The sequence below is a fragment of the Dermacentor albipictus genome, chromosome 1 (genome assembly GCF_038994185.2).
Source record: "Dermacentor albipictus isolate Rhodes 1998 colony chromosome 1, USDA_Dalb.pri_finalv2, whole genome shotgun sequence".
Lineage (NCBI taxonomy): Eukaryota > Metazoa > Arthropoda > Arachnida > Ixodida > Ixodidae > Dermacentor > Dermacentor albipictus.
Genome location: NC_091821.1, coordinates 96106931 through 96134498, shown reverse-complemented (window position 1 = coordinate 96134498; position 27568 = coordinate 96106931). Strand labels below are relative to the sequence as shown.

Sequence of the window (27568 nt, the reverse complement as noted above, 5' to 3'; positions counted from 1 at the left end):
GCAGCTGTGAGCTGCGCGGACGCGCTAACTTCCGTGGTTGTCAATTTGTGCGAGATCTGTAGCTTGCGCGATCTTGACTCGGAGAGCAGTTGCACCTGCGCATATATTTCGCAGGCAATACGTAGCATATAGCGTGTGCGTGATACAGCAGTCGTTCGCAGAATGTCCCACGCGACTTTCAATGCAGGATTCCGTTTAACCCTGTGCAATTTTCTGTGACCTGACTGTCAGGCACTGCCAGTCAAGCCCTCTGAGGCTTTGGTAGGCCTGCTATATGTACTTCGTTTTCTTTATGCACAATAAAGGTTGTATTGTATTGTATTGTATTGTATTGTATTGTATTGTATTGTATTGTATTGTATATGTCGTCATTACGCCGCTATTATCGTCGTTGTCATGGCGTCGCTATCATAATTTCGCCGTGATGTTTCTGTTGTCGTCGTTGTATGTTGGTGGAGTTTCCACAGGATCGTAAGAGTTTTACACAAAGTTGGGGTCATTGAGGGAATCGCGGGTGTAACTGCTATCGCACTAAATAAAGTCAGAGCCGGAGAGATCGCTGAAGCATAGTGATGGTTTTATTTTATACTGCTGCTGTTTCCCTCTGTGTGGTTGACGTATCTTACGTCGGTAGTTCCGATTTCAGGTTTTGATCCTTATTCCCTTGTTCTCTCACGTGCTGCAACAGGAAACCGTGTCAAGACTGGCGGCACGCTGCTCTCTTCACGGTTCCGAAGCAGCAGCTCCCTTGTCCAGGCCAAGGAAAAGTAAGTGAAGGCTGTTAAATTGCTTTCATTCTTCCATTTTTTTTTCTTACTGTATTTTGTGTCTCTTCGTTGGTATCTCGCAGTCTTTGAATCGCATAAAGGACTAAAAGAAGCAAGTCCGCGGCGCCATTTCTGTCGCCTTGCTATTCCTTATTTTTGCAATTTCTGTTTTGTGTGCACAGTCTCAAATCACTTCCCACCTACCGACGTGGCCCATGTGGAACCTAGTGCTAAAACTCCTTAAATTGAACACATTCTAAGAAAATGAGAGGCGCTCATTGCCAGCTTTCTGGCTGCGAGTGGCGTGCGGGCTCTCAACGGTCTCACTGTTGTGCGCATGACGTGTGCTATGTTATACTCATATGGTAGCAAACGAACTTAAATGGCTAGAACGACTTGTGAGACGTTAATATAGATACGCACGTAAAATAAATTTCGCTAAAATAACATAACTGCTATTATTGACTATCACGCAACGGCAGTATTGTGCGAAGGTGCAAGCTAACATGACATATGCGTGTATGACATGGTGCTGCTTGTCGGGCAACGCGTCATGCTGGTTGTCAGTAAGTCGACGAAGCCCGGTCGATTTTCCCAAGTCGGCCTTGTATGAGTTGGTGTCGGGTATGTCAAAAGGGGTAGGTGGATCACCCGTGCTAAGGACGTTGTTGGAGGGAGGAACGTGTTCTCATCGAGTACGAGGAGTACTAGGTTAATTTACAATATCTACATGAGGAGTGGAGAGCGTTGAGGCGTTCTCCACTCCTCATGTAGATAGTGTATGACTGAATTGAAGCAGACTGAGGAGCCGAAGAAGTTCGCTTAAACCCCCTATGTCCTCCCTAGATTCCTAGGCCAGGGAAATCTGCGGTCCCACCTTCGTCCAATCGGAGCGTCCAAAGTGACCGAAGGATCCGCGTTGAGGGCGAGGGTGCACACAATCACTCCGGCACCTTTGTTCACTGAACACACAGAAAGGAGGGGAGCTTCGTGGACGGGGATTGTCGCGATTGACTCAAGCTGACGCATCTTGGTTCCCGGGATGACCCAGCAGTTAGCTGGAGCGTCTGTCAAACGACCGTGGTGGTCACCGGAGTTTGCGAGGAAACGCCGTAGAAAGCCCTTTTCCTGGAGTTCCTTGCTCCCATCGTCGGTGACGGCGACAGTGAACCATCACGCAACACTCGATCTCCCAAACGTGTTTCGCCTTGTTATCGCCGCAGGTCTGTCCGAGGAGACGCTTTGTTAGCTCCTCAATGCGATTCGTCGCAATGGTGCAGGAGAGGCTTGAAGGTCACTACGCCCGCTGGTCGATTGTAACAGCCTCATTTCGCAGGGAGCGAAATGAGGCTGTTACAGGGAGCGAAATGTGGTTACCTCCTCCTCGCTCTATCCCTAATTCTTTCTTCGAGGGTTCTTGGTACTTGTGCTTCTGATGTCGACAATGAACCAATAAGCCAATATCTAATGCAGAAAGGTGAACTAGTTGGAAATATGACATTCTGATATTAAGACACAGGGAGGAGTGAACAGGACACGCTGGAGTAGAAGCTGTGGTAGTTAGTGCAGAATTTATGTGTCAGAATGATCAGTTGATGCTGAAGCTTCGAATAAAAAAACTACCGAACTTCCCAGGTCCAAGGTTCATCTACACTGTTCCCTCTTTTTCCTTAAAGCACTGTAATTGTATAATAAAGACTATCTCTATGACCTTGCGTGTACCTTCAAATCAAGGTTTCAGGATTATTGAACAATAATTATAATGCTTGCTTTCGAATGTATTGAACTGAATTTGAACGTATTTGAACTTGGCGCCCTCGTGCGTGTTTTTGCAAATAGCCGAGAGATGGAGCCAGCATATCCTCGCTGCGAATGGGGTCTGCAAACTGTGCGTCCCCGAGCGAACTAACAAAAAGCGAAAAACGGGCTAGCTGGCAGATGATCGAGCGGGCGAGGAGGTCTGCGTGCGTTGGCGTGTGCGATCGCGCGCGGGAGGTTGGTTCGTGGTGGTTGGTGCCGAGCTACGTTCGGCCGCTGTCGTAGTGCTGCACGCCAGGCTCCTGTGAAATCCAGCGAGCTACTGAGTAGTGCTCAAATAGCACACCACATTGAAGCGAAAGGGGCATTGTCCCGGACGCATCCAGGGAACCACGCATCAGTCACCCGGGAAGGGACGTCGCACTGTGGACGAACCACGCCGGGAGCGGCGGCAGAGTTTGTTGATCGACCGGACCTGCGCGCGCGCTCCTCTAGTTCACGTCCGACACAGGCGGGCTATGCGCTGTTGCGGAACAGCGGTCTCGGTAGGGCCGGACCAAGCCGCGTCGCAGCTGAGACGTGCTGCGGTGTGAGTGACCCCCGAGATGGGCGGCCTGATCTGAGGCTGAACCGGCTCGACGCGCCCAAGAGTAGCTCGGTGAGTGTGCTGCTGCTTCTCATAGTAGCCGGACTGATCCTTTCTCAGTTCAAACTGATATATATATATATATATATATATATATATATATATATATATATATATATATATATATATATATATATATATATATATATATTATTGCGTGGTACGGGCATTCAGGAGCTGCATTGCTTTTCCAGGTCACTGAGCTCACCTTGCGCGATCGTAATCTCGGGCAGAATTGTGCGCGTTGCAAACTTGTGTTCTCGTCGGCTGTTGTACGGGTGCTATCCGTTCGCCAGTTGCATCCATAGCAGCGGCGGCATGAAGATGCAGTCTTGGCCGCGCGATAAGTGGGTGACGAAACAAGTGCACGCGAGTTTAGGACAAGAAGCGAGATTTCGTGAAGATGACTTTCAGTTCACCTAGGTGCTTAGCTAATTCATTGCTCGTATTCGGCATGCGTGTTGATGGGAGACGCTATGGCTCAGCAAGGGAAAGGGAATTCATGCGCGATCGATGCAGGCCTTCCTCAGCTCAGTTTTCGTATGTTATAACCGAAGTAGCTAGTTTCCGCCGCGCCATAAGTGCCAATAAGCATGTCGCAAGTTGTATTGTCCCGGTTCCAGCACAGTATTTGTTCGTCGCAAAGTGGGCGTGCCGCGGAGCGCGTCAATGTGCACTGCGGAAAAGCCCTCGCGACGTTCGAAGTCTGCGCGCGCTGTCTGCGTTGTTGTTTGCACGTGCATTTTCGCCGACAACATCGTTCTAGCGTTAACGTATAATGAACTCCTACATTCCTATGTCAATCCATCTCGTTTTCAACTCTTCTCAGCGTATTTGATGCAGAGCTTGCCGAGTAACGTAGTGTGCTGTTAATATCGAAGTCTTGTGTAAGCAGAACCAGCAAACCGGCCTATTCTGTTTACACAATTAAACACTTGTGGCGTTTGCGATATATATATATATATATATATATATATATATATATATATATATATATATATATCGCAAACGATATATATATATCGTGTGTGTGTGTGTGTGTGTGTGTGTGTGTGTGCGCGCGCATAATATGGCTTGCTAGCGACAAATCCATCGCGAACCTTCCGATAACCATCCTCTCTCGCAAAAAAAAAAAATCAATTTTAGCCCTAAGCAAAAACAAACGAACAAACCTCGAAAGCAGGTGTCTGGGGAACTTCAAGACATTACCGATTCCTCTGTTTGTTCGGCTTTTTATAGGAGGTGCACTAGTCTCTTTTGCTATTGACAGTATATGTATTCTGCTTGCGTGCCTATAGGTATGTGTATTTATTTATTTATTTATTCATACTGTCAGCACAAGCCAAGACAGGAGTTGCGGTTACATTGCTGTCATCAAACTAGACATAGTAGATGTTTAAACAATTCAATACAAAACAATCAGGCTAGGAAGGCACATCATATAAACAAACAAATATGAAGCAACAAAGAACATCAGTTACAATGAGTATGTTATAGCACTATATGGGTCAAAAAAAAAAAAGTAACGCGCCCAAACAACTGCAACGAATGAACAGCTAACAATAAAACGTATTCTCAACCATTTACAAATTTTATCTGCAGGGCAGTCATATGTCGACCCTTCATTCGGCGGTCGGATTTTGTCACGCAATTTTTTTTTGTCATTTGCTATAAGCGCTGTTGCTGTTCGTAAACACTCCACTTGATCAAAAGCAATATTATTTAATGCAACACCTTTATTTTTTCTCGGGCCCCTGAAATTTGGTACTAAGCGCGTAATTAGAATGTGTGCTAGAAGACGTATTGCTCAATCTAGCAGAGCGCGAGAAAATACGCGTACAATATAACAGCAGACACGTAAAGTACTGCTTGTCGTGTATGCCCTCGAGTTGTCCGTGTACCCTTTTTTCCCCACGCTGTACCTTTATCATCTGTACGTACCAACTCGCCCAACTTTCGATCATAAAGGACTGACAACCAATTTTCATGGTACGAATTTTTTTAGTACACTGGAAAGCTTACCGGTCAGAGTGTCTAATCATGAAGTGCTAACGCGGAAAACGCCGTGGAAAAATTTTTTCTCAGAAATTTTCGATCTGCAGTGAGGATGTAGCCGTTCACTGGACGCATGCTGAAAACTGTGATAGGTGAACCCGATAGCGATTATACGCCGGCGTTAGTGGGATCTTCAAGGGGTGTACGGTAGCGCGATTAAAAGACGGGACAAAAGAAGACACACAGGGACACACAGAGTGGGAGGCAGACGACAAGTGTGGCTGTGCTGTAACAAAATATGATTTTGTTTACCAAATCGATGTTCGAACGAAACGACGCCTTTACACGTGATATGCAGTACGGCGTGTTGCCGTAGCCACGCGTGCGTTTTCGATTTCGGAAGCACAGAGTAAGGCGCGAGTGTCTAATAATATAGCAACTGCTATTTTAAGCAATGATTATGATGTACATATTAACAGTCGACTTACGTACAGTAATATAATAGAATACATCCGAAGTAAGAAAATGTCACCGCCAGGTCTCACTACTTACTGGTTTTTGGGGCTTTCTTTGCGAATTTCAAATTATAATTCCTACTGAAGTCACGAACAGCGTGCGGATTCTATCATTGTAAATCATGGTCATTTAGTTTCCACCAATGTCTCGCAACATACTCTGGCCAGTTGTCAGTCCATTTAATCTATGAGAGCTTAAGTGTCAACAGCTGTCAAGTTGTGGCTTTGTGCAAGACGTGTGAGATTCACGTAAGAAAGTATATTTTCAACCTGAAGTTTTTCGACTGGGTCAAACGGACGTGGGTTTTTTAGGGTGAAATGGGAGAGAGTGACTCGTCGCATGTACATATTCGGTCTAAAGACGTCATCTTTCGCACATTTTTGTTATCGCCTTGTTCATGTGTATGCTATTTCCTTAAAAGTTTAGGATACAGATGTCCGAAGCAATGGCGAGAATAATAATACATATTTTTTGAGGTGAACTATCGCAAAGAAAAAAAAAAGACACACACAAAGGAAGGTAGGATGATCAGTTAGCAGTTATATAAGACCAACTAGCACAACATTTTGTTCTGCTTCGGATAGCAGGTACATCTTTCACGAGAAGTGCTCAGACACAGCTTTTCCCATTCTATACACCAACCGTAGGTTCACCTTGAATGGACGTTTTTACCTGACTCGAATTTTATGTTCCTGGACACCTCGGGCACACACGAGCTTATTTGTTCGTCGCAGTGAACATCTTTTCTCTGTGGCTGAGTGGTCCCACCGCTCACCCGTGCTTTCCACGCTTTCCCTGTAGTTGGCCTCTGCGATGGTATGGCAGGAACGGGTTCTGGGGTAGCGTCACGTTTCCGCCGTGCGCCTTTCTCACGGAACAATCAGCCCTCCCCCGCGCCTGTCAAGGCCGGCAGGGCCCTTTAGAACCGGCGGTGGGCCTGCGGACCGAAGGGAGGCCCCCCCCCCCCCCCCCCCCCCCCCCGTCGGCATGGAGACGATGCCGGCGGCTATGCACGCCGGGGAAATAAGTGCGCCTCAAGGACACCTATTTAACGGACGGAGAGAGCCACGCGGGCGTGGTGCTGCTCAGAAGCTGGTCGGCTCTCAGCATGGCATCGCAAACTAGCGACGCAACTCCGCTATATGAGAGACCACGTTTCCAGCTATCACGCGATGGCTATGACCGCAGTGCCGACGCACATTATCGTCTGGCAGGGAACATCAGTGAGTGTTTTTCTCGCTACTTGTTCACATGCAAGCATGACCAGCGTATTAATTTGGGCGCTTAAAAACAGATGGGACGAGTGCCATACTTTCAGTACTCAGCCATTTGTTGGAGAACGACCCTTGAATGGCGGGCCAGCGCGGGAAGGGATGGACGTGAGGTGGGACGGCACTGTTGCCGACTGTGTATACTGCGAGCCTCTCCCGGACGAAAACCACCCGTGAACTGGAGCTCTCGAGTGTCGCTAGCAGAACAACTGAGACGGAGCTTCGACGAGGAAGCGCGGACCTTACGAGCACAAAATACCGCTCTGTCCCTTGTCCGGGCCATACTATCCCAGCGGGCTTCCCGCTACTGCAGTCCTCCCTCCCTCCGGCGAAAGAGCGGCCGTTGCCTGTTTCCAGCACTAAGGAGGTTGAGGACAGCGCTGCAGGCACCTTCTTCCGGAAGAAAGAAATATCACCGCCCAAGCACTCCGTACAAACGGTTAACCAGCGAAGCTAAAACGTGTGGCCCTGGTGTTTATCACTGGGTTAATCCCGGTGGTTCATTACACGATGGCTTGGTAGGCTGCCGGATCCTCGGTACGCAGTTGCTGCTTGCGCTCGGCTGCACGAGCCTGTTCTTGTGTGCCCGGGCTGCAGCATCGGCACGGCGTAGACGAGCTCGTTCCCGGTTCTGCTCGCGGCCTCGCAGATCGAAAGCTGGCTGCTCCTGAGGAGTACGCATGATGCGTGGCCTACCCATTTCGGAGCCGGAGAGAAACTGCTGCACGCACGCTCGGCTGCGACGGAGAGCAACGAGGTCTACTGGCGCAGCGCGAATCCAACACCACCTAGATAGCGCAAGTTTCACTCCGATCCATGACGTCACGTTACCCGGCCCGACAGCCATAGAATCTAATGGGGATGTCCCGAGTAGGCAACAGTGCTTTTTGAAGTCACCACTTTCATCACGCCAGCCTTTTCAATGGAAATTTCGGGCCAGCTTGTGTGACGTCATGGATCGGATTAAGCAGGCCTCGTGCTATCGAGGTGGTATTGGCTAATCGCGCGCCTCTTTCTTTTGTTTTTCGCGCATGCGCATGGGGTTGCGTTGGAGGGGTTTTCGGCGTACAGGCGACCGACAGACGAATCAGCTAGCCATGTACAGCTTCGCTGTAATAAATGCGTTAACGTTTGCTTCTCGTAACCTGTATAATGCCCAGCATATATTTACGTGCGCTGCACTACGCAATGAGCTTTGAAGGAACATGAGGTTCGGTGCTAAGATCATCATAAACTCTTATTGCATCCGAGTGCAGCGATTATTATGTCGACCTTTAACCTCACAAGCGCCATTCCGCATGAAGGAAAATTAAAACATGATCGCCTTTATTTCTGGCCATGGAGAGTACATGAAGTGTTTCTGAGAAAATGATTAACTATTGATGTGTTTCCTGAACTACCCTCAATTGAAAGCTTGCTTCAGCATGTCAAATAATAATAATAATTAACCCTACTCTTAACTTTGTGCTGACTTTCCCGTATCAAAAATGATACGTTCGGATATGTGGGGAACCCCACATATCCCAACGTATCATTTTTGAACTATCGCGTATGACATACATTACTTATAGACATCGCAGGATCCATAGGGAATCTTATACCAGCTCCGTAGCACTATAGTGCGAGGAAAAAAATCTGGAGATAGAACTAGCTTGAAGCAACGAAACAAAGGTGTGACGTGATCCCTCCCTTTCTTTCTTTTTTGCTGAGTATACAGATATATGACGCTTGCCATTGGGCATGGCGATAGTTTTCCTTGCTCATTCCGGTGATGCCAGCTACTTAAGAGCTCACAGCTGCTTACAGCATGCTCATGGTGACACGTTGCGTCATTAACACCCTCATACATAGCAGAATGGGAGCATTCGCACCTGCGAGACGCAAGCCGTTTCGGCCCAACCACTATAAAAATACGTAATGTGTATCTAAACAAGCATATCATCTAGCACTAATTAAACACGCGAAGGAACATCATGAGTACCAAGAAAATTTTCATACAAACCGTGAAAAAATATTCATATGATGCATGCGGGTAGGGCGACCGTTAAAGCGAATTTTCGAAGCACCTCAAGTACCGTATAGTTCTTATTTGCCGCGTGACTGGCCGCTCGAGGCACTTAGCGCGTATTCGCGGGCTTCTTTAACGCTCGGAAAAAACTCTTATGTAGCACGTATTGAGCAACAGAAAGCTGTAAAGGGAGTTTCTCACGTTGCTCTACAATTTTCTCATTGACACTTTTTATCTCATTATAATATTTGAGAAGTTTATTAATTAAGACGAATTATCTAATTAGGCGGAATTAGAAAAATCGTCTGAGTTTCTCCAAGCGACTGCAAACAACATTACCTTGGTTCTGTCCAGCAACGTGGCACTTCTTTATTTTTAAGTATTGGTGCATGATAGTTTGGGCACCCGGTATAACTATATCAGGTCGCGTGCGATTTGCACGAAGACCGGTAGACTGCAGGAATCGTGGTAACGTGAATAAGGCCTTCAGCACGGATGTTCTTTGGGAGCCCTGGCCTAAAGCTTTTAGTTCTGACAGTCCAATTGGTTCAGCACTCCGCACAACAGTTGTCTCTCGGCGCTTGAGCGCGTGCGGACACAGATAATGTGTGTGAGCGTCTCTTCACAGCTGCACGTGCAAGTTCAGAGTCCACCCTTTGACTCCTGATTCTCCCTCTTAGGTCGCGAGGAAATGCTGCTTCATTGTGGGTTCTGCGTTCCGGAACCTTCACACCGAGCAAAGCCGCACGCACATACTAAGAACAGAAATTATTAATAACGACGGCAGATAACGGTGCATATCTAGGTCTACTGGCTAGGTCGCGACGGCCAACTTCCGTGGACGAACATGAACGTACTGCGCGTTTTTCTTTTTTTTTTTTTCCTCGTTTCTTTCGGCTTGTCAGGGGGTAGGTGCGCCCCACGAAATCGGAGACCCACGGCTATTGTCTGTCGCGAGCAATGATCTCAGCGAAACGACGCCCGTGCGGAGGAGGATGCTCAGCCTGCTGCTGCGGACCCGCTAAGGCCCGCTTGGTGGCTGCATGCATATGGTGGTTGGTGGCTCTGGGAAGAAGGGCAGGAAAATAGGCGCGCTCAAGTCGTCGCCCCCGCTTTACCGTGTTTTTTTTTCCCCCTCTAGACTGACGACCGAGGATTTTGGTAATAAACAAAGGAAAAAAAGAAGGGAGGAGACAGGACTGAGAGGGGATGGGGAAGCCAGAGAACGGCTCGCTTCCATTGTTGGCTCCTCTTTCGTCTCGTTGTAGTCCCCCCACCCCTCTTCCTCCGTCGTGCGCATGTCTCTTGTAATGACGGGGCCGGCTTGGCTGTGTGCTGCGCGAATTCGGTGCAGCCTATCGTCTTCGCTGATGCGAAGCAGTTTTAAAGTAGGCGTACTGCGGTGGAGTTTGACGCACTTTTGTACGACAGGCCGAACGTTGCGTGTCCTGTGAGTATAGGAAGTCGCAAGAGCATGTTGCCTTCTCTGTTATTATTGCTTTTTTTTTTGCATTTCTTTTTGCACCCATTCAAGCTGACGATTGTTCTCCAATGATTCACCTTTCTTGGAGGGACTGACGCGGTCGCTCAGTGCAATGCCTGGGAAGCAAAACAGAGGGTACATGAACTAGGAGGACACAGACTCCTTAGTGCAATATAATTTTTGTGCGCTGCTTGTTACTCATGAGACCGACGGTGATATAAGCTTCGGCTTCGTTCTCGACATGGTCGCCTTTAGCTTCACTTTCGAGATTGACTGTACGTACCGCCTGTCTTTCTTACCCGTACGCTATTTTGGCCGTATGATAGTTATGAAAGCGAATTAGCGACTGCCATCTCACATCTCACATACCAATAATTTAGTAGAGACCAAGCCGCATCTTGCGCAGGCGGGTCACACCTTTCAGCGCTGGAAATCCGAACTAATTGGTTCATCTTGGCATGATTACTTACTTGCTCTTGCAACTGGTTCGGCGTTCCGTGCGCAATGGACGTGACTTGATTAACTCCGGGCCGTCTGCACGTGAGTGTCTGTTCAAGATAATTTACAGGCATGTTTGTATCGGGCACACAAACCGTCCGCGTCACCTGATCGATGATTGGTGTCTATAAAAATTTTAGCCTGATTCCTCGCACAAGGGCTTCTCACATGCATCACCTCTCTAAACATCTCTGTCACACGCGGTCTCCTATTGCTCATCCGTACCTTCTGTACTTCTTTTCTCTGATATTTCACACCTCTTTTCCTATTCCCTAGTGCAGGGTAGCCAGCCGGAGATATCCTCTTGTTAACCTCTATATCTTTCCTTTGCTTTTGTCTTTCTCTTTGTGCGTGCGTGTTTTCACTATGTTTGCATCATCACTAAAGTGCAGTTCTACAGCAATATACGCCAAGTGATTCTTTCTTTCTTAGTAAAAACGCATTTAAAAAGAGAAATAAACTTAAGCGCTACGCGAACTCTTTCTTCGCCGCTCATGCCGTCAGTCCTGTGGACGATAGGCGAGTAGCCATCGCAGTCTGTTCATCAATTAACTAAAATGATTATTTATGTCGAAGTACTGGATTTAATGCCTATAATACAACGACATCTTGCAGGGGTCGCCGTGGGAGGCTCAGGCAATTTACGCAATTTGAAAGGAACCAGCCGTTGTGGAGATGTGTTGCATGGGCGAGTTGGTTCATGGCATGGTATACCTAAAAGAATAATGCAAAACAAAAAAGAAGGACTCCGGCAAGACAGAGAGCAGCACAAGTGCTCAATTTAAGAGGCGCTTGTGGAATGTTTTTCACATTTCCTCGCCCCGATTCAGAAACTAGGTGCGTAAAGAGCGCTAGAAACGCTGCCCGTGTCACGCTTCACGCCTCGTTTAGTTTCTTTGGGCCAACGGGTTTCACCGCCCGTGCGCACGCTTTATCTAGCGACGCGGACATAAATAGACAAGGACGATGAGCTAATTTTCGACTTAAATTTCCAACTGAACAGAACCGACTGTTAGAATCGAACGTGTTGTGCACAGAAGGGACACCACAAAGAAGACCGGCTGCAACAGAGCGCACATGTTCAATTCTGACGATCACTGCGCGCAGCGCCACGTCGTTTTGAACCGACTTTGCAGGACGGCACGTGCGGTGATTTGCCTTGTCTTGTTTCTGTGGGTTGCTTGTTTTTAATGCGGGAGCATTCTTGGGTTACTTCACACACTTTGTGTCTATCTTGTACCTATCGCTTTGTATCTTCACGCACGTGCGTCTATCTACGTATGTTTTTTTTTTTGTATTTAACCGTTTTCCCGCCCATGGGTAATTGGGTATAGTCCGTAATCGAATGGGTAGCACATCGGGCTGCTGTGCTGAGGGTGTTCCCTCAGCACAGCAGCCATACTCGAAGACAAACTTGAACTGTTTTGTAAAAAAACCAGGCAGTTAACTGTGGTTAAGTGTTACACTAAACGACGTAGGCTCCAAAATGTTATCCTTCTGTAACATTTCAGCAATGACAGTGCAGCGGTAAGCACAAATTCTTCTTTAGAACACGTTAAGCGAGATACACAGGACCCTGCATATACCGTGTGCGCCACCTAACGTTAGCCGAGCTGTTCAACGGACAAAAAACAAAACAAAAAAAACAAGAAAAAAAAACCAGACATATTAAACACGGTGCAAGATGCAATTATAAGACCTACAGTGTTCGCTCGTAATGATTCTGACGACCGAACACCGTGGGTATTGAAATGTTATCTTGCACCTTCTTTCTTTTTTTTTCTTTTTTTCGTTGAACAGCTTGGCTGACGTTAGCTGGGGCACACTATCCACGAATAAATTAACAAATAAAGATGTCCACCCGCGCGATTGGATCACAAAACCGCCAGCACAGAAGCCCACTACTCTAAACGTTATGCCACACACGATAGAGCGTCCTTAAGAATTTCCAGCATGCAAGCCAGCGCGTAAAGACGCTTGGCCTGCTTTCCGAACACTGACGGCTTCCCGTCGGTCTCGCCTCCACGTGCGTCGCGAGGAGCAACACCACTGGCGGCGCTAGTCATCACGCCCGCGTTGCGAGACGTTTCGTAGCTGACAGGTGCTGTTACTTCTTCTGCCAATGCAGGAGTGGTCTTGAGTGCTGCGTCGCGCCAAGATGTCGCACCCGCATATTCTTTGAGCACTGTCCTAGGAGCCCAACACAACGTTGAACAATTGCCATTGCTGTCAACGGCTTGCCGTTGAGGTGAAACTGTCAATTCTTAAATAAATCAATCCATAAAAAAATGTCCGACGGCCGCATTCAAACAGAGGAACTGTAACACAGAAGCCCGATACCGCAACCATTACGGCTTGGACGCTTTCCCCCCTCTACGGCGTGCCTCATGATCAGATTGTAGTTTTGGTGTGTAAAACCCCCAAAATTATTTGAAATAATTAACACGCCAACGTACGTCAAAATGTGGGCCGATCCTGGAAATTCTGCAATCTAAATGTGTGTGCCGATCCCGAAGATACCGCAGTAAAAGAAATGCGAGAGTCCGACGCTCCTGCTCCCCTCAACCGAGGGTTGACGCGTTAGAGTACTGGGTGCGATGACTCCGCCCACATATGTCACCCCCAACTCACTCAGGAAGACTTCCTTCTTTCATCGACTTCAACTTGTGGTTGAATCGCCTTACAATTTCTTTCTAATCTGGCTGCCCCCGCCCTCCGTGTGTGTGTGTGTGTGTGTGTGTGTGTGTGTGTGTGTGTGTGTGTGTGTATATATATATATATATATATATATATATATATATATATATATATATATATATATATATATATATATATATATATATATGCATGCTCCGGTAAGATCTATTGACAACACTTTTAGAAATAGAGACAAAGAAAGAAATGCAGAGAGGTTAACCAAGGAATTACTCTTGCTTTACTCGAATCTAGCTGCGCATCTTTCATTACATATCACACAACATGGTCACCCTCCATTTTTATGTCGTCAAAGCGGTTTGGTTAAGCTGTCACAGCAGTACATGCACTGAAGAATAGCCGTAATCTTTGATAATAATGAAGTTTTTATCCCACCACTCATTCTCTTATAAATTTTATGTATGAAAAAATATTCAATTTGATATTCGAACCAGTATTTCCTTCGAGTATTCGTTCTTCGATTCGAAGGTTTTACTACTCGAATAGTCCTTCCGATAGGGTACGAATGGATATGCCTCGAAGACTGACCGACTTCAATTCCCAATTTTTCTTGGATGTGCCCTGAAGGAAGTAGTGGGATTTTGTTAATTAGCTAAATGCAGCTTGCAATTTAATGTAAAAGTAATATCCGCCTCTTCACTAATGCAGCCGAAGTACCGGAATAGGGCTGCCGCATGTGGTTTCTTAAAGAAATATGTTAAGGTTTAAAACAGAAATAAGAAAGAAACGGTACATTGTCCTACGACTTGGTCGGTTTTCAATATTCCCGCCATGTTTTTCATGGCGTTCTCCGCCAAGCCTAGAATGCAGCGGCGAGTCTCCCTAAATGGAAACACGTTAACATGCGGCAACGAATCACCTCAAGTATAGTTCTCCACTCATTTCCTACATCCATGTCCCCGCGTTCGCTTTACTCGGCTGCTTTCTTCCCACGAAGCCCCTCGCCCTGCTAGGAACCTTTTTGTGCGTCATGCGCGAGTGATAAGATCCATCCGACTCGCTGTGCGCTTCGTGAACTAGTTTATGGCAGTTCAAGGCCAGTTCTTACTCGTGCTGAACCGGCACGGTATGACCTGCACGAGCCCTGCACTACCTATCTCACGAGCGCAGATAATGCTGTGAACTCGTCCTCCGTGAAGCCTGTGCTCTGTGGAACGAATGGCGCCGTGCAGATGCCGCCATGTTGAACTGCTGAAACGAATATCTAAGTTCAGCACCTCCTGAAATGGTTCAGAAAGTGCAGGCGAATCGAACAGACCTATAGGCCCATCTCTGGTGTAATGGCGTCACAGAAAAAACGAAGACGGAAAAATAGACATGGTGAACACAATAGCCGTCTTCGTTTTTTTACAGCGAAGCTGTTTACCTCTAGCCCCTGTATGCATGCCCCGCATGCGTTCCAAGAGGGGATATCCTGGCCGGCTTATGTCCGTATACAGGCGACATGAATGTGTGCACCGAACCACCGACCCGCGAAGGAGGTGAAAGCTTCAAGCACTCCGCCAACTTCCAAAAATAAGTTTAATATCATGGGTCCAAATAGAACCACATATATTCGGCGATGTCAGAGTAACAATATATATATATATATATATATATATATATGTTTGAAAGTGCACTTCGTGTAGCTAGTTGGCATTCGTGCGCTTTATTTGTTTGAAGTCCTTTTGGCGAATGATGAGAGGGGGAAAGGGTGTGGCGACAGCTCCTGTGCAAGTTGCTTGGGCTTCTGTGGTTATAACGTCACGCGCGTCGGAGGTGACGGCGAGGCTGCTGCAGCGGTTGTGGCATATGCATGGACGCAGGTGCGGTGACTGCGGCGGCACTTGTGTCGGCGTAGCGTGGTGCCGTATTAAAAGGCGGATGTATGATTTCGTAATGTATGCAGCCCATGCGTGCAGCCTAAACAGCTTCGCTGGTAATACGTTCCCATATGAATGTTGCGGTCCCGCGATTTTTTTTCAGTGGCGCCGTTGCACGCGAAATGAGCTAAACTTTCCGTATTTGGAAGTGATAGACCTACGAAGGGATCAGTCGATCGTTTTATTCTGCATTCCCAGGTACATCTCGACGGTGTTCGTAACCACGCGTTAAAAAAAAAAAGGGGGGGGGGGGGACACCGCCGGAAACTCACCGCTTTTTCTACTGGATGGAGATGTCCCCAAGCCTGGTGTTCGGCTTCTTGTGGGGTTTCGCATCTCGAGAGGGGGTCCTGTAGATACCTCTAGGCGTGGGCTCTTTGCGCCTCTTGTCCAACCACAGACGGCCTCAGCATCCGCCCCGGCTGTGAGAGGCAGACTAGAGCTGCCGGTAAAATTGTACCTACCGGTACCTACCGGTAGAATTGGTGCGAGCGCGTTCCTGGCCTGCAGCTCGGCCATTAACGCGTGACCTCAACGCCGGGAAAGGGGTGTTTATCTCCAACCCGAGGGCGTCTCCGCTAATAGGTGCTTTCGGATACCCTAGGAAAATAGCCGCCATAAGAACGTTCCATACTCCCTTTTTCGTGGTTTTTCTGTGCCGACGGGGGTTCGACGAGATTTGTATTGCGCGGGCTCGTATGCCCCAGGACAATTCACCCCTAAGGAAATCCGCCTGTCGGGCCGGGGGAAGCCTATACGCCCATTTGGATAACCGGTGGGCAACCAGCGACAGCGGGGTTTTGAACCCACATCCTCCCTCAGCCAAAGCGTAATCTCAACCACGAGGCCATGACTGGACTAACAATTTATTTTTGTCTGCACGCGAATGTTTTCGCTCCTGCACGCACAGCACGGAGCAGAGGCTGCGGAAACACTCGTGCGTTTGACGCTGGCTGCATGGTCGCTTGCCTGAAAAACAATCTCTTACACAAACCCCGTATGGTGCACGAGTAGATGACCTGGCGTGGTTGTTCACTGGCTTGGTGTTACGCTGCTAAGCACGAGGTCGCAAGATCTAATCACGGCCACGCTTCGATGGGGGTGAAATGCAAAAACACCTGTGGTGCTTATTAGATTTAGGTGCACGTTAAAGAACCACAGGTGGTCAAAATTAATCCGGAGTTCCCGACTGCGGCGTCCCTCATAATCGTATCGTGGTTTTGGCGCGTAAAACTCCATAATTTAATTCATTTTAATTTTTGAAAGAGTGGATAGCTCGAGAGTGCATCCGCGCCAGTCTTTCCCCGAAGCGAATGCGCTGCTCGCACTCAACGCTTCTATATCGCTCAACGTCCTAAACATGTAATATGCAAAAGCCCGTGGCAGCTTTGCATTGTCACGAACAAAAAGTGCAGAGGATAACAGCCGTGTTGTGTTAATTGCGCTGGAGTGTTGCGCGTGTTGACCACCCAGCGAGCGTGTGCGTTGGGATATAGGCCCTTCCGGTGGAAGTTGCCTTGAAAGAGAACGAGATGGAGGGACAGTGAGAGAAACGCTCAGCACGACAAGGAAGAACACGAGGCCAGCTGGGCATCTGGCTGCCGTCAGCACTGTCATAACAAAGCGTGCTGCCGGCGGGTCGGGGGTGGAGGGGTGGAGGGGTTCTCCCCAGGCTCGCGTGGTCCACAAGCTTGCCGCGTTCTTCTGTCGACGTTCTCAATGGCGCTGCTTGACGTGCGCGCCCGCGATCCGCACAGAGGCGCGTATGCGCTAACGAAGTTGTTCGTTTAGCAAACCCTCATCACCGCTAAAGAAGCGAGGAGGTACGACAGCGTGTGAGGCTAAAAGCAGCCGGAGCACGTCTTTTCGACTCTTTTAACAGTAGCTGACACAATGGCATTTTTGTAACAAGGAAAATGTGAAACTGACACAACCCGCGAAGTTGACCAAGTGCGATGTAAGATGTTCCGCCTGGATGCCAAAAAGGAAAGAGAAACTGACTCTTCACATCTTGGTTTGCTCAGACTTGCCAAGGATGCATTGAGGCTCACTTAAGAACGTATGGCATCGGGAAAATTTCATCTCTATTGTGCCGAGCACATTCATCGCCCCCTGCTTGATTATACGCAGTTTAGTGATAGATATGAGGAACCGACGCTTGCTTTCGTTGTTGCGCTGGTTTGTTCTTTACGTCGCATCTAACACCTGCCCTTCACTACCTCCGGACTATATAGGGACTAAATTATACTAACATTTATCTCTCTCTCCAAGAAGAGCGCTGTCGAGACCTTTTTCTCCCCAAGACACAGTACGAATGAATTTTTTTCGTTGGTGGCATAATTGTCGTCGAAATAACCTACCCCTGGTTAAGATCGAAAATAAATTTAGCCGGAGACTTTAGGAATAGATCTGCGCGAATATAGGGCTTTTTATTGGTGCGCATAGTGCGCCCAGGGAATCATTCATGGCTCTGGGAACACGTGACTATAAAATCTGGCGCCACCGTACGGCGCAGACGTGACATATGATATAAAACCGCTTCTACCACGGCTAAATAAGGTTTTGCTCTCCACCGCCTACTTCTGTGGGGTTCGTTTTTCTGAGTCATGTTGTGTCTCGCGTCGAAATATTCCTGCAAGCGCTTTCTGTTCTCATTAAAACACCGTATGGATTCATACAGCGCCTTTCCTTTTGAGCGCCGGCCGAACACTGCATCGTATGGGTCAGACTCGTTGAGCTGTTGGATATTTGCATCCTCCTTGCCGTCCTGTGTCCTGTCGTCGTCCGCGAGGCGATAACAGCGGGCTATCCGTGTGCCAAGACTGAGAGCTTACGCCACGAGCGCGGTGCACGTGCATGCATGCATGCTTCACTATAGTACTTGCTCCTCTCCCTCGCCAAAGAAGAGTGGTGAACGGGCGTCTCGTGGTCGCGCTCTGATGGTACTCAGGTTTTTCTTTATCTTACTTCACGAGCTTGCCCCAGCGGTGCCCCCTACGCCCTCTATCATTTCCAGCCATTAATTCGGGCGTGTGTGCTGTGATAGCAGCGACCGAGCGAGGCCGCCGCATCGGCGTTGCGAATCCTCCGCCCCTGTCCTCTCTGGCGGCGCATGCATGTATCGGCCGCTACTAAACTTTGCGTGTCGCTCTCCCTTTCTGTCTGCACACCCTCTCCGCCAACGCTATATTCTATGCCTAGGGAGCGGCGGTGTAACAGCAACGGTAATTGGGTTATTGCGAAGTTGCCTGCCCGGCTGAGTTGCGCGCCCGGTGCCACTGAACCTGCCCGGGATGCGCCTCTTGCATGATTCGAGAGAGAGTTGGCGGCGAGCCCCTTCACCGAAACGCCTCTCGGCGGAGAACCACAGGAGAACGCTGTCGAGAGAAAGGCTGTCGCTGCCTTCGCGCACACCGCACGCAATGTGCGGTCGTACGAGCGTACGACGCCGACTGGTTAAGCGTTGTACACTGCATACAATGTAATGTCGCGCTGTGTAGCCTACATGCAACTTGACGACCTTAAATAGCAGGTGTTTCCGCGGACAGCTGCCAAGCTCGCTTGACTGCAGAACTGCCAACAAAGTCGTTTCATTTGTAGTTTGCCGTTTGGCTCTTCGCTGAGCGGGATCCGGGTTCAATTCAATTGATTACTTTCATCATACCAAATCTCCAGTTGTTCTTTTTTTTGCGGGGGGGGGGGAGGGGGGGCTAGGGGGATTTTCTTGACTGTCTAGCCTTTTTTCGTGGTCCGATCTCGAAGCTATTGCAGTCTAACACAACGGTAAAAACCGAACGGTGGTAAGGGGAGCGCTCTCGCATTCTACCCCCGTGACATGCTAGCATTTTGAGACGCTGTCGTTGAGAAGCTGCGCCTCTGCATGGTCGCAGCGTCTGCACGGGGTTTCGAACTGGTTCTTGAGGCTCTCGAAGTATATACCGCGGCTGGCTCCCGCGTGCGGGTAAGGCATAGGATTCTCGCATGCTCTCCCTCCGGGGGCGAAAAGGAGAGCATTCAGGCACCATAGCACGGTGGTATGGGGAACGCCACCCATAACCCATACAGCGCTTAAACAGAGTCACCCACAACAAAAATAATAAAAGATTACAAAAAGGCAGACATTGGCGCCATAAGTAACGAAATGCACATTTTTTAAAATGGTTTGCAGCAGTCTTACATATCAAGAACTGTCGATAGCAACTGGGAGCTCTATAAGAATGTATTACTCAACTTGGAAGCTAAATACACACCAACAGTTCTCGTGAAATCCGACTCTAACAATGAATGGTTTAATAAATGGCTAAAACCTCTCCTTACTAAAAAGAAAAGGCTTTACAGAAAAGCCAAACTTAGAAATAACTCAGAAACATGGGGAAAGTACGAACTGTGCGCTAACCAATATATTAAGGAGCTGATGATAGCCAAAGATAACTTCTTTAATCATGACCTTCTGACGATTCTACGATCAAACCCCAATAAATTCTGGCGCTTACTTTCAGTTAAGACACATACTAGACAGACTGAGCTAACAGATTCGGATGGTAATCTCATTAACTCGGAGAAATGCGCGTCAAATGTTAAGGACTACTTCACCTCAGTTTTCTCCAACACTAATGACGTTCCCATTGAACCAATACCACCACTTTCAGTAAAATTAATGCCAGACATCAAGATCAACCCTGACGGCATATGTAGCCTCATTAATTCGCTAAAAGTAACCACCTCAGCTGGGTGTGATGGCATTAACACCAAAATACTTGTTAACACCAGTAACATTTCTAGCCAGGTACTGCACCTAATATTTATGCAATTCTTAAAGACTGAGAACTTGTCCGACGACTGGAAAAAGGCCCAAGTCGTACAAATCTTCCAAGACTGGCGACCGCTCCCGCGCTATAAATTATCGCCCAATTTCTCTGACCAGCATTCCTTTCAAACTTCTAGAACATATAATATCATCCAACCTAATGGCTCACCTGGAATCTATCAACTTCTTTTACCCTCACCAACACGGCTTCAGAAAACTATTTTCATACGAGACCCAGCTCGCCGAGTTCACTCATGACATTCTGCAATTCATGGACCTTCATTTGTAGAGTGATGCCATTTTCTTGGAAAACTCGAAAGCATTCGACCGCGTTTCCCACAATCACCTACTTCAAAAACTCGCATCTACCGGAATCCCAAATAGCTTGCTTACCTGGCTTGAACACTTCTTAAAAGGGCGCACACAGTTTACCTCTGCAAATAACCATAATTCGTCCCTTAGCAGCGTAACATCGGGTGTGCCACAAGGCGATGGTTTATCGCCTCTACTTTTCCTCATCTACATCAAGGACTTACCTGCTAACATTAAGAATAAATTTCGCCTTTTCGTGGACGACTGCGTCCTATATTCCCCTATCAAAGGCACGAATGAAATCGCCGCACTATAACAGGATCTCGATTCCATCGCAGTATGGTGCGAGAAAGGGTTCATGCCGCTTAACCTTACTAAATGCAAAACTCTGTCATTCACCCGCAACCACAGCTTAAGCAGTCACACCTACACAATAAATTCAGCTCCTGTCAATCATGCCCCGTCTTACAAATACCTCGGCGTTCACATGACATCGACACTATCGTGGTCAACTCATATTGACATCATCTGTTCTAATGATTCACGTACCCTTGGATATTTAATACGTAACCTGAAAGCCGCATTACCAGAAATAAAAAAGCTAGCATGTTTAACATTCGTACGTCCGCAGTGAGAATATGCGTCATCTATCTGGCACCCTTCCCAATCATATCTTACCTGTGGCATAGAAGCAATACAAAATCGCGCTGCTCGGTTGCACTTCCAATTACTCTCGTGAAACCAGCATAACCACACTAAAACGTACACTTGAACTACCATCACTTCCCGCCGGATCGTCTCTCGTCTCTACTTGCTTCACACCTTTTATTACCGTCCACACTGCAGGCATTCCCTGTTAAATCCACCCTTACGTACATGCTCTCGCTTAAGCCACAGTCGTTCCACAGCGCACATTAACACCCGATAATCTGCCATAAACACTTCATTCTTCCCTGATGCAATAACCCATTAGAACCATCTCCCAGAAGATATCGTGTCATGCACTGACCGTAAAACGCTCCGCGAAATGTTAAATAACCACATTGCTTAATTACCGATCCTACCCACCCTTACTCCAACACGACGTTCAATTGTTCCTGGCTTGTTTTTGTTTATTGTTGCTTCTTTACTGCTCTGTACATTTGTTCTAACATTGTCACAAGGATTAACGCCCTCCCTTATGTAATGCCTCCGGGCCTTTAAGGTGAAAATAAACGAAATAAAAAATATAGTACAACATAGTGCCACAAATAATCATCTCCCAAGGCATGCTAAATGCATCCTTGGATAGCAGCCGGGATTGGTTCTTCATTTTTTTTAAAGTACGCGAGTTGGTATAAATCCGTTCAAATATCATCACACCATCATTTTTGAGTGTCATCACTTTTGAGCATAAAAAAAAAAGAATATTATATGGGCGCTTAAGCGTTTGCGGACTTTGCTCCTACTATACGCGCAGAGGTGCTGTGGCTGCTGTACACCTGGCAAGAAAGACAAATTAACAAATTATTCCTTCCAAATGACACCTTTTGACTGTTCTAATTAAACAGTTGTGTTTGGTTTCCCGGCACATGTAGCCAAATATAAATAAATTATACAGAAACAGTAGGTAGCTCCGCATTCATGCAGAACACGGCGATGATCACTAGACCGATCGGCTCCTTCATGTGTACGACTACAAATAACGGCAGGGTCATCACTATAGAGCCGAGACTTCCGGGACAAGTCCCGGTTTCGAAAAATCCCCCACTGTTAGTGTCGGCTATATGCATGCATCTACCAAACTTCTTGAAACCGGTTTTCAACAGTTTTCTTGTTCCGAAAAGCTAGATTGCCCACGTTGTCCAGGTTTTTTATATTGTTTCCAGTGGTTTAATAGGCGTGCTTGTACTAACTTTGCCATTCGACCGCAATAAATATTTTAGCCTAGTCGTTTTGTCTGCATTTGTGCCCACGATGTCCGTATTACTTCTGCTGTAAACTGTCTTCCGTAGTAGTGAAAGTACCACATTTATTCAATTTGTAACATGTGCCATTCGGCGCCCGCCAAAGTGGTTCATGACGGGTATGCGTCCGCTTTCAGAACAGCTCTTAAAGTGAAAGGTTGACCTTATAGCAAATAGTTTCATTTTCATTCCAGACACGTACTATCGAAACGTAAGAAGTTTCGCGTAAATCTTTCCGACTATTGTGTATTGACACGCAATAATTATTTCTGTCTTGTGTGCACTGTAGTGTATGCTGCACGGAGTTCTACTACACGGAGCTGTACTACACCAACTCATTCAAGCGATATCGATGGGGCTGTCAAGTTCCGCAATGTTGTATACGTTGAGCTCATGCAAGAAAAAAAGAAACAGCATTTGTTTGTGTCTTTTTCGGGCTTCTTAGCTCTTTCCCTCCGAGCATTGTATGCACTTGACATGTGCGGATGCAGCTATGCGTCTTGGAGAACCTTTGATAAGTATTCATTTATACCGGAGTGGAGCTCTCGTTGTCCAGAAAAAAGACACGGGTTGAGAGCGGAACCTCGAGGTGTTCGTAACAATTTCAGTGGTAGAGAATAAAGCGGTAAAAAGAAGCTGAACGTAATTTCGTGCTCGATGCACACTCCCTCAACGTGTCCCAATTTCTTTGTGTTTTATGTCCAGATTTTGGTAATGTTCTTGTCCAGATTTTCCCAACTCTAGTCATCACATCAGATGTGTCGCGAAGTTGTCGGTTTTTTTATTCCTTCATGCGTTTATTGTGCGTTCTGCTTGGTGTTTAAATATCCGTGTTTCGGTGTTCAATTGACTTAATGCGCTTGTCCCGTCTGTCTCTCCTTCCCTTGGCCCCTTCTGTTGCGCTTCACCGTAGTCACACATGTATGTATCACCAACTGCCCCAAAATTCTGCTCTTCTAAAGATCATGCAGTGTTTATGCTGATCATTCTCAGACAGTGGTAATGAGTCTATTGACTTGTACAATTTCTACACTAGAAGCACCAGTAAGCAGTGGCTTATCAAAAGGAGGGCGGGTAAGCACCCCCCCCCCGCTCCCCCCAATCCAGCCCTCCGATTTCTACCACCCCCAGATAGAAATCCTCAGTGAGCTAATGCCAGTGTAGGTGCACAAAAAGAGCACCGAAACATTCTACAGCTAAACAGGTGTAACATTTTATATCGAAAAACAAACATTTTGCTGCGAAACAGCTACGATGTTATCTGGAACGTGTAAGGTGTCACTTTCCTGTTCTCATTCTCTCTCATTGACAAATTTTACGTTCTACACTGTCGCAAAGACATGGACAACGGTTATGAGACTTTCTTGGCCATATCTAGGGTTAGGTGGGAAGTCATAATGTTATGTGGAACGTGTAAGGTGCCAGTTTCCTGTTCTTATTCTTTCACATTGACAAAATTTACGTTCTACGCTGTCGCAAATGACATGGACAACAGTTATGAGACTTTCTTGACCATATCCAGGGTTAGGCAGGATCTGCAAGACTTTACTGTATTATTTTACGTACTGTAAACATTTGTGTTATTGCATGCCTAGAACATTTAGAAACATTACTTTCACCAGAAATATTATTTTGCTCATAGCAAGGCAATGTCCTCATGAAGAGTGGGCAGCTTTGTATATCCGGTGATTAAGTGCTGCGTATTTCTCTTTCCAGGCCACCCAACCTTGGAGGAAAGACAGTTTCGTACCCCAACGTACTGGTGCACTCCACTGTCTCGCCAGTGTCGCTGGTGCGATCAGGCTCCACCTCGACCGCTGCTTCTAGTCACAGATCTAGCATGGTGCGCCACCTATTTGTTCACTGTGCTTTCATTCAGCAAACTCAACACGTCGAGATATCGTGGTTGCCCACATCACCATGCGAAGCAAGTGTTACACAGACCATTTTAATTTGTAATGGTCTTCGGAGCCAGGCTGTGGGATTCGAGTTTTTTTTTTTTTTTTCATTCTACTGCACAGGAGCCCGTGTCGCAGAAAACCTGGCGTCGCACGTCGTTATGGCAAAAAAAATGATTTCAGAAGCACCCATACCCAGGCTATCCATGTGATGCAAGGAATTTACTGAATTAATTGGATTTCCAAGCTAAAATACGTGGGAAAATTGTAAACTACAACATACACACAACCTACAGACATGATAGCTCTCGGATTGTATTCTGGCTATACGAGAAAACATAATTCTGTTACACGAAAAAAAAATTGCAGCATTTCCACAATTCCCAGACCGACCGCTGCGTCCGCCATTTGCGCACGCCGGCGCGTGGGTGTCTCGGGGGCCATGGAGCGGCGCGCCCGGTTCCTTGCAATACCTCCAGCTGGCGCTCGTCTCCGCCTCATCGTAGAGTTACTGTATATGCTACCACTACCTGTGGTAGCATATACAGTAACTCTACCTCATCGCAGCCCAAGCAAGAGGCCGTGTTTCTACCACAAATCCCGCCTTCGTGCATAGCGTTCGCGGCCAGCGTTTCCCAATATACATTACGGTTACATACGCTGCAGTTGCCGGGAAGCGTGAGGAGCGGTCAGGGACCTTTGAATGCTATTGCGTTCCACTTTTAAAGGCGAAGCTCTTAGCGTCCTCCAAATGTCTTAAGATGAAAACACACACACCCACAAAAGATAAGGCAAGCTGTTATCGGCTTTCCAGCATATGGTTGAATTCTGGGGTTTTATGTGCCATAACCACGATTTGATTATGAGGCACGCCGCAGTGGGGTACTCCGGATTAATGTTGACCACCAGAGGATCTTTAACATGTCCCCAATGCACGGGAGACGGGCTTTTCTGCATTTCGCCCCAATGCGGCCGCCGCTGCCAGAATTTGATCCCGCGACCTCGTGCTTAGCAGCGCAACATCACAGCCGCTAAGCCACCGCGGCGGGCATACAGTGTGTGGTGACGCACATCAAGTGCGCTACGTCATATAAATAACTAAACTACGCTTGTAAATAACTAAATTTTATGATTAATTTTCACTGCAACCTTTATGGTTGCAATGAAGGCCTTGCAAGGCCTTTATAACGAGGTTTTTCGGACCTCTAAAATCCGTCGTTATACAGGTCACATCGGTGTAAAGATCGCGCGCCGTACCGCACACAGTAGAGCAGACTAAACGCATTCAACAAGAGAACACCTGTATTTAACATGAATGCAAGATACTTAGTGAAATGAGTCGCTATGTTTTGTGCACACTTCGTCTGACGGAATGTGCGAGTGCAAATTGACTCTTCAACCCATCTCATTGCAGCGAGATTCACGACTTGCTCCGCGGCGAAACGCGGGAGCGACGCAAGGTAAAAGCTGCTGATCGTCGAATGCAGCTATCACCTTCTTTGCCGTCAAAACTTTTTCGTTCGTTAACAGGCTCTATCATTGGTACACTTTCGTTGGCACTCGCGTCTTTTCGGCTCTAGAAACCTTTCAAGACTTCGTCGGTCGTCATGTATCCGATAACATCATCACGTAGTCATCAACTACGACGTATTCGTCAGCCACCACATCCACTTATGTGTTACAACTAGCAGCTTACGGATTGAGCGATTTCTGAAGCAGTGCAGCAGTACTAACGTTCGCTGACATCGGTGCACCCGTCAAGTGTTTCGCTATAGCGCTACCGTTAGCGCTAGCGCAGAGTGCAGCAAAGTGGCGTTTGCGGAGGGCAGGGTGGTACCGCTACGTGGCATTCGTTGTAAAGCAACAAATCAGCCGTTGGGGCGCCTGAATTTCTTCGTTGTATAGGCAGATAAGTTGGAGTTATCTTCCTTGTTTATCCGCTCACCGTACACACGTAAGATAGAAATTCGGTCGGGGCATAACGAATCCTTCGTTATACAGGTAATTTCGTTGTAGAGCCGTTTGCCGCAAACCTTAAGGTAATCATTGTCTGCGGCTTACCCAACTGTGTAGTCTTCCGAAGAATCGTAAACGTTGTGGGAGTTTGCGACCGATCCGCTTTATTTCTCGAAAAGGTGGGCATCACGTGGCGCAGTGGAGGTTAGGCACCGGGACTGCTTGGAGCGATATTATACACATACACGACGCAGTTGATAGTGACTTATCAGCTTTGCGGCTAAAGGAGAAAAAAATAATAATCGGTCCGCTCACTTGTCAGTCATGGCTGCCTATAATGAAGCGAAGAAAAACTTTGACTCCGTATATTTCGACACACGTGCTTACGTGCTCGCTACTATTTCTTAAAATTTACTAAACTACAACAATATTTGGCTCCAACTCTCCGTCAAAATGTTTCCAAGAGGGACACTAAATAGATACATGAACGAGAAGGAGTAAGGAGAACCGAAGTGCGCGATTTTTTGCTAATTACAACCGCATGAAGAAAACAAAGAAGCGAGAGAAAACATAGGGGATGAGAGAAAGAGAGAGATAAGTCATAAGGGAAAGGCAGGGAGGTTAACCACGCTGATCCCGGTTAACCGGTTAGGGCCGAAAAGACGCGAGTGCCAACGAAGGTGTACATAGGGGAAATTAACCGTTATACGAGGGCGAATCATGAAGTCTTTGCCCCAATTTTTAATTAACCAAAATAAGGCACATACAGGTGCTCACACGTATACGTACTATTCTACGTATCTTACACTACTTTTTCACATAGTCCTCACACCGGTTCAGACATTTGTAACATCGCAGCACCAAATTTGAGATGGCTCTGTGATAGAATTCGTACCCACGCAGCCTCCCCGAACGCTTATTGTCACGCAAGTCTTTGCGGCCTTTTGTGAACTCACAACACCACCACCTCACACTGCTCAACGCAAGACACGTTTCCCCATACGTGGGCTACATTTCCCTGTGTATTTCGATGTGAGCTCGTTCCTTGCTGAATAGAAAACGAATCACACTTCTTTGCTCGTACGCCGTGGACGTGTGAAACACAGCCGCCATCTTCAACAACTGACAGC

At 47.2% G+C, this 27568-nt stretch overlaps 1 protein-coding gene across 6 annotated transcripts in view; it reads left to right on the top strand.

Annotated features, from left to right (window-relative positions):
- The window catches only part of LOC135902635 (breast cancer anti-estrogen resistance protein 3 homolog), a 252610-nt gene that overhangs the window by 188092 nt on the left and 36950 nt on the right, over positions 1 to 27568 (top strand). For 5 of the 6 annotated variants that reach the window (XM_065432828.2, XM_065432830.2, XM_070523630.1 and 2 more), the window contains exons 4-5: positions 689 to 767; positions 24301 to 24427. In XM_065432828.2, the coding sequence (XP_065288900.1) occupies positions 689 to 767; positions 24301 to 24427 (206 nt within the window). Of the gene's footprint in view, positions 1 to 688; positions 768 to 2681; positions 3184 to 24300; positions 24428 to 27568 lie in introns of those variants that run through there. The other variant, XM_065432832.2, reaches the window with a different exon arrangement.